We start from the raw sequence: 8,668 nt of genomic DNA on the forward strand, positions 1-8,668 counted from the left end.
TATGCAAAAAATTCCAGATTACAAATTATATCCGTAGCAAGAGTGATACAAATTGTTTCCTCCAGAGCACAATGTCAACTGTCCATTGCAATGACAGTTCACAATTTCAAAATTGGTCTGGAGTCGGTCGATAATGGACGATTAAGCCACTGTTTATGTTCGTTCGCGCAGTTTTCGATGAGTCATATCATTCTTAACTTGGACGGAAATGAAATTTTTTACAACGTTGCACTTAGTCTTTCATATTTGTTGTTAGTAATTTAAAAGACATTTTGAAACACATATGGAATGATAATAGTTTTTTAAAATATAATAACACAAAAATGAAAAGGGAACTCGGTACATTTATCGAGAGCCACAAATAATCCTTCAAAGAGCCGCAGGTTGGCCACCCCTGTTATATTATATATACTTGTAGCCCAAAACTCCTTGACTTCTTCCAATGCGGCCCAGAGAAACAAAAAGGTTGGACACCCCTGATTTAGATATATTGTTAGCTCAGAGATGGTTTCAGTTATAGACCCATTTGTACTGAGATGCCCCCAAATTATTCTGTGAATCTATAGCTGTTTGTTTCATAAGTTTGTAATTGCTGTTTATAACTATTTGTTAATAAGTAATATACAGTATTTTTATTTATAAATTATAAGTATTTGGGATTTCTGGATTTTGTTTAAAAACATAAAGCAATCAATAGTTTATGTACTTAAATTAGTAAATACTGTAGTACATTTTTAATTATAATTCAATCTGAAACATTTTACATATTGCTTTCAATTGTTTCAAAATACAATATTTCATTGAATTACATGAATTTTTTTTTAATTATAATTTTATTTATAACTATAATTATACATATATAAGATTCTCAGCTTCTAATAATAATGAAAGAATTTTAGTTATAAAATCATTCCAGTAATATTCTAAATGTTTTACTTAAATTTTTTGAACTTCTGAATTTGTCATGTTAGGTCATTGAAATTTAGAAGTTTTATAATAATAATGTGAATAGTATAATATTAATTAGCATTCATTTATTATACATTGAACTGTTAGATTTCTGTTTGATGAATGTTGTGATTAATTTTTGTTTTATAATTAGTCGTTTAAATGGTATTATAATTTGTCATTATTCATCAGTGGCGTAGCTAGGGGGTGCGGTAGGTGGGTCCACATCGGATCTCTGGAAAGTGATAGGCCCATGGGGGCCCCAAAATCACAGGAAAGAAAGAACCAAAAAATTTTTCATAACAATCGGAACAAAGCAAAATTTGGCATTTGGCTGCTCGAGCTGCTGGGGCCCCATTACACAGGAAGGTATCAACTCAACTCTAATCTAGTTATACACTATATAAACCACTACACAAAAATATTTTAGTCCATTTACAGGGGCCCACAAATCTGATTCCACACCGGGCCCAGAGAATCCTAGCTACGCCACTGTTATTCATGACAAATTATAATACAAAAATTAATCATGAACATCAGTTTCTAGATTTCTAGAATTAAGAATTACTAAGTAAAAATATAATTTTCTAAATTTTACATTATGCATTTGAAAAAAATTATTTAATTCTTATTTTAATATAAATGGATTAAACCAATATTTATTTTTGTTTCTTTCAGGGGTATGGATGTGCAATGTATGTAATGAAAATAAAAATAAGGATATTGGTATGCATAAACTTGTCATAAAAAAGGAGGTCAATTCAACAAATCATAATAACATAGGTATGATAAGTTTGAGTTTTGCAAAAACAAAATGTTGTTGATCACACTTTCAATTAACAGTTATACTGTATTTAATTTAAATTAGATACATCAGGACTTCCAACTCCTTGTGATTCACCTGTTCCAGATGATATTTGCCAAGACTGGAATGGAAATATTGATAGTACAACAAATAAGTAAGAAAAATATTCTAACTCATTGTAATTTTAAACTTAATAATATTTATAACTTACATCCAGATAATATGAAATATGAATTTTAAAAACAGTAAATTGTTGATATGTTGCAAAAAGTACAATTTATCAGTAAATGAAATTAGTAAATCTATATTTGAGTCTTAGTTACCATATTTGATTAATTAATATTAAAAATTTCAATCTATAACCAATTACAGTGTAACCCCGGTTAACAAATGTCCTGGTTAACGAACTTTTATTTTGCAAAAATTTTGTCTTGAATAACGAACGTAATGGTATTTTGTGTCAAATTTTAGTTGGTGTTAGGCATGTGCGAGTTAAGCATTGCTTTTCTGAGTGTTTGTGCTATACTTCTTTTTTCAGTTTTGTGATTTATATATTTAATCAATATGGCATCAAAGAAAGAAAAAAGTCATAGTGGCAATAGAAAACGACAACGCGCTATTGCATTTGAGAAAAATTTTGATTAAAATAGTAAGACAATCTTTAGATCAATTTCTTGTTCCTTACGGAAAGAGTTTGTTTCTTTGTTAAGTTATGGCAATGCAACACTTGGGCAATCTGACTAGGGGGAATGCCTTCTGGGAGGTGTTTTTAAGGGAAACTGGCCCCTATTTAGGCGTTACAGACGTGGAGAAATCCTGGAAAACTCCACGTGGCCAGCCTGTCTGAGCGAGGTGCGAACCCACGAACGAACTCCCTGTGTTCAAGGTACGAAGAACACTTAGCCACTGGTGGGTTTCTACTGAAAGAGACTTCGACTTGAAGAATCTTCCGATGAAGTGCTGCCCGTTATTTTTTTTGGAGGAGATTCCCCTTCTAAGCATTAAGGTTTGTATATCTCCACTTTTCTGCCACCAACTACAACAAACGAAGATATTATTAAACAAAGTTTACATGTTTGTTGCTGTAATGATAGATACTACAATTTCCTATATTTTCATCAAAGAAAATTACTGTATATTTCAAATAAAATGACAAAAATTTCAGAGACTAGAATGGATTAATTGCATTTGCATTAATTTCTATGGGAAAAATTGCTTCGGTTAACGAACAATTCAGTTAACGAACGGAGTCACAGAACGGATTAAGTTTGTTAACCGGGGTTCCACTGTATATATTGCTGAAAATTAAAATTTTTAGTCACTGTTAAATTTCATGGACTAGCCTTTGTCACAGTTTTTTTAACTTTCTGTTACTCAAGAGTGAGTGCTGTGCTCATCTTTTATTTTAAAATGCTTGTAACTCAGTATTCTTAAATTTTAGTCTATTCAATGTAACTTGAAGCATTATGGCTATGGATATAATTAGCATTGTAGGGACTAGATCAGGCATGGCCAACAAATGGCCTGTGGGCCGGATGTGGTCCGTGTAATGGATTTATGTGGCCTATGATTAATCTTTCAATATTAGCTACTCAAGTCAGAATAGCCTGGTGAAAAATTCTAATGCCTAAAAAAAAAAAAAAAAGAGGTCAACAACTCACTGTCTGGTTAGAGTTACAAATGTCTTCAGCATAGCGTAGAAAGTTGATAAAGCATGATACTGTAATGTGAAAAATGTATCTGCAATCTCTATGTATAATTTAGTCTCTACAGGATTAATAAATTGAATATTTACGTTAATTAAAATAAGTACCACAATGAGATCTCACACCACCTCAAAATCTTCCTAGGACAGCTTCTGGTTTGGCCCATGAAAAAAGTTTTCTTTCCAATTTGGCCCGGGGGCAAAAACTGTTGGCCACCCCTGGACTAGATGAATACCAAGAGTGAAAAGTCAGTGTGTTAATTTTCTTGGTTCTCTTGGTCTTCCTGCATAGTGTTACAGGCATCATAAATTAATATATTTCTGAAATTTTAATTTTAAATAAATTACAATATATACAAAACTTCTATAATTTGAATTCTGTTTATTGAAAAACTAATTCCTACAAATTTCTGTCTTTATTGTATTTTGCAAACATCATTATTTCAATCAATTCAGTATGACAGTTTGAGTACCGTAGGGGGAAAAATAAATACAAACATAATTATTTAAACTAATTTACTTTGATTTACTTATCAAAGTAAATCAAAGTACTTGTCAAAGTACTTATGAAAGTAAATTAGAACTTAAGACTGAAGCTTATTAATGAAGTTTTCATTTTCTATATTTACAGATATATGTATTGTATATATCAATGTTTGATCTAAGAATCATCTTTTTTGCATGTTTTTAAAATTAAGAATATAATTAAATTAATAGATTGTGAATAAACTTTAGCAAAATAATCAATATCTGATTTTCAATAGTTCTTATTTAATTTGTCTAGTTGATAGAATTTTCTTTGATTTTATATTATATTATATGAAATATTTGCATCTTAAATTAAATGCAAAGTAAGTTATTACATTATAATTGAAAAAATTATCTATAATTTAGTATAAAGAAAATATTCTGATATTGGGAATGTAATTTTCTGAAAATAGATGTTTAAATAAATTGTTTTGACTTCAACACAAAAGACTTGGAAAATATAAATAGAATATTTTAAATAGAACTGCAATCTTAAAATTGTATTATATAAAATGTAGGAAATTCACTTTGATATTGAAAATTAATGAATTTAAATAATTTTAACATATGCTTGGTTGATATATATTTAATAAACTAAATAATGATTATATCATGGTATTCTTACTTAAATTTGCAGACAATATCCTCATATTGTCCCAGATCCAAAGGATTGGTCAATAGATGATGTTGAAAAGTTCTTTCTTTCAATTGGTTTTGTTGATCAAGCACCTGCTTTTAAAGAGCAAGTAAGTTTTTAATATTTTCAGTTTTTAATTAAAGACTAGTAGATTAACTAGATTAATTTTTTTACAATATAATTTTTTAGTAGCTAGATAATTTTATGATTCACAAAACTTTGCAGCTTGGTTGAACAAATATTGACTGTACTTCTTTTTAAGGTTACCAAACTTAATCTTTATTTTTAAAATGTTTTCAGTTCATAAAAATATGTAAATACCAATAACTAGCATGAATTAGATTTAAATTAAATGAAAAACAAATGTTTTCCTCTGTTTTTAACAGTCATTATCAGGTTTAGAACTAATAGAATGCGTGTTTTGAAAATAACAAAAATTTAAAAGTTTTGAATGTCGTGAAATACATGCATGCTCAATGTCACATTTAACAAGGTTTTTCAAACTGGATAACAATTTTTAAAAATACACTGTCTATACAAAATATAATATTCAAACTTAATTCAAGATCTAATGTAAGTCAAAGCATGCTCTCCACATGGTTGCTATGGGTCCATTTCTTTAAAATTAATTGCTGTTCCCCTTTTAAATGCTTTGAATATTTCAAGATATTTCAGGTTGGCTGGGTCATCACTGCATTGTAGTAACTGCATCCTCAATTTTACCTTGCACATCATTATCAACAGCAAAAGAAGCTAATGCAGTAGTGGAAAGACCCTTCAGAATTGTGTTTATGCTCCTATAAAATAGAACAACCAGTTTTTGAACTAAAAAGAACAAATTATTTAAAATATGCAATCACAATCAGGCTTAGCAAATGAGAAATAGTTACCAAACTTTTTATCATCTTATGCTTGCTGAGAAATATTTATTTATCTTCACGAATATTTTCAACCTAATTTCTATAGGTCATCATCATCAGGTGTAATATTATATTCTAACTTTTTTAAATGGAACATTTCACAATGTACTGTTCAAACACAAATAATTTAAACATACAAATTTAAAATAAAGAATACAAAACTGTAAAATTAAATAAACAAATAAAATAATATATAAAGAATAGCAACCAAAATAAATAAATAATTCTAACATCAGTTAATATAACATAATAAATAAACAAGCAATTATTTATTGTGACATTGTTACAATGTCCTGCTGCAATTTTTAATCATAGTTTTAATTTATTTAATTTAAAATACATGCTCTCACCTCAAATTAGTAGTGTCTTACCCCTGTAAATCATGCTTTTCTTTTAACAACAGCATTGTGCCAGTCATCTATCTAACTCCTTTCAGGGGTAAATTTTTGAATTGAAATAATGTGCCTTCTGATTTGCATCAAAAGTTCATATACAGTAGAGCATCGATTATCCAACTCAATTGGAAACTCAGGTTAGTCGGATAACTGAAAAAATCGGATAACCGAAAAAAATACATTATTAATAAAGTATATTAGTGTATATTAGTATAGCCCATATAATTAGTATATTAGTATATCGCTATTAACCAACTTTGCGTTGAATTTCCATCGATGTTAAGCCTAACAAAATTTTTTTAAAATAATAATCGTCGCTATTGTATTGTTAAAAATTATTTTTAAATTATTTTATTGCTCACAAAACAAACAACCACTCATAATTAGAAAATTAAGTCTCATTTAAATACTGGCCTCCCTTCTATGGTCNTTTAAAAACCGATTCAGAATAGTCATTAATGTAATGAAATCTGCTTTTGAAACTAAAATTCCATCTGTGTTTACATAGTTTAGTTTTATAAGCTTTTAAAATAATTAAAATATGTCGAAAATGTGAATTTTAAAATTGCATTTTAGGCAAGACGGTATTACTTATTTATACTTGCCAAACTTATTCTATGATTTATCTTCATTTTAATTCTTTTTCCCCTCTAATTAATAAGGTGTTGCTTTTATTTGAGAAACTACAGCATTTATAATTAACGCTTTTCATGCTAATACGATACTAATTTTCCGTGATGGTGTAATAGATTTTGGTTTTATTGTGAATTTTTACACATTAATTTTTTACTACTAATTATTTTATTTAGAATATTTAAAGATTTGATTTTTATATTCCTATACTGGAGTCGCTTCATTTGTACAGTAGGTTTAGTACAAACTTGGAAGTTAGTATTTTTAGCTAGGGCCGTGAGAAAGGAAGCTGAGTATTTTTCCGGGCCCGTAGTGGTTCCTATCCGTAAAAATTAACGCTATTTTTACTAACAGATAATAAAATTAAGACTCCGTTTTATTAATAAAGAAACATTCTACGTATATCATTTGATCAAAAAGAAAAAGATCCGTTCTACCCCGATCCTCATACAAGCTCTTGACGGCTCACGTTTTCAGCGCCAGTTTTGTTTGATCATTATAAAATGAATATTATACCTAAAAAATTTTCTTATTGGTTTTATACTGCAAATAGAATTTTGTTTAAATTGTCATGTAAAATTTGTAATATTAAGTGTATTTTTATAATCTTAATCGTCGTTCAATGGTCATACCAAAACTTTTATATAATTACATAACGATATAAATTCATCAATTTATTCGCAATGTTTTGTTTTCTAATTATGCTATTGCTAACTCATTTATTGGTAAATATTCTATCAATAGCTACAGTTTTTAAATTATGTGATATAAACTAACTTGACAAACAATCATTTAGTAATTACTGTATTATGATTAATTAATAATATAAAAGTTATTTTTAAAATAAAATCTCAGAACAGCTGGGATCGTTGCACAACTCATTGCTAGATTTTTTAAAAATATAAATCAGAATGTTTAGATAGAAATGAACAAATCAGGACATTCAGAGAAAAATTTTCCAAATGGTACAAAGTATTCCAAATCAGACAAATCCTAAAAACTCAGGACATAATGCAACATTGTACAGTACATAACCTATTACATAAACTCAATTATACCAATGGCTGATTATAAGCACATTTTTTTTTTTTTCTTTTCATATTAGATAAGATACTCAGTAACTAATAACATTTATCACCTGTGTGCTTGAATTTTTATTAGATTTCATATTTCACATAGAATCTTGCATTAGTACTAATATAATTATTTTATTTAAACTTAAATATATAACCGTAACAAACTATTTAGATCAGGGGTGTCCAACCCGCAGCCCGTGGGCCGCATGCGGCCCAAGGCAATTTCCAATGCGGCCCAATAAACATGTAAACAAAACTGACAAATGTTTTAATTTTTTATTATTTATTTATTTCAACGGCATAAACTGAAAAAAAAGCTTCACAAAGCTGTAAACCTTTATTCATATTTTATTTTTGAATGGAAAGAAAATATTTCCAAATACTGTATTGTACTTAGAGATGTGTGAATGCGGAAGGATTACTAAATAAAGCTGGAGTTGTGACTCAAAGGATTATAGACCCAATTTTGGAAAAAGGAGGAAAAGATGAGAAAGGACAAAAGATGTAGTAGTGAGAAAGGTTAAATAGATCTTCTGTTCAGCAAATATGGACCCGTAATTTTTCAACCTTTTATACTTCTTTTGTCCTCTGTCTCTTTATTTCGCACTTGGGTCTATAATCCTTTGATTCACAACTCCAGCTTTATTTAGTATGTCTTCCAACGTTGCAAGATTTGGATACATTGGGCCAAATGTGGCGACTTTTTTTGGTTTGACGTAAAAAATATCATTTGGCGTTTTGACTGCTTTTTTGGCTACATATTATTTATAATTATATTAATTGAATAAAAACGCAGTTTAAAATGGCGTTTCATCGCTTTTTATTAATTAGAGACCCAAATAAAACAAATATTTGTGTTTTTCAAATAAATTTTCGTTTGTCTCTTTTATAATAAATAAATTTATCTATTTCTAAGTAAAAATTAAAGGTGTCTGTAGAAGTAATTTTTTAAAATATCCTTTTTCTTGATAAAGTTTTAATACTTATTATTATAATCTAGACATGTTAATTTTTAAATATA

At 28.5% G+C, this 8,668-nt stretch overlaps 1 protein-coding gene across 1 annotated transcript in view; it reads left to right on the plus strand.

Annotated features, from left to right (window-relative positions):
* Window positions 1–8,668, plus strand: part of LOC111628044 (zinc finger protein dpff-1-like) — a 66,717-nt gene that overhangs the window by 45,018 nt on the left and 13,031 nt on the right. The window contains exons 5-7 of the mRNA XM_023371768.1: window positions 1,627–1,731; window positions 1,817–1,907; window positions 4,624–4,732. Of these exons, the coding sequence (XP_023227536.1) occupies window positions 1,627–1,731; window positions 1,817–1,907; window positions 4,624–4,732 (305 nt within the window). The remainder of the gene's footprint in view (window positions 1–1,626; window positions 1,732–1,816; window positions 1,908–4,623; window positions 4,733–8,668) is intronic.

Source organism: Centruroides sculpturatus, unplaced genomic scaffold (genome assembly GCF_000671375.1).
Source record: "Centruroides sculpturatus isolate CEXI.00-Female unplaced genomic scaffold, Cexi_2.0 scaffold565, whole genome shotgun sequence".
In the NCBI taxonomy this organism is placed as follows: domain Eukaryota; kingdom Metazoa; phylum Arthropoda; class Arachnida; order Scorpiones; family Buthidae; genus Centruroides; species Centruroides sculpturatus.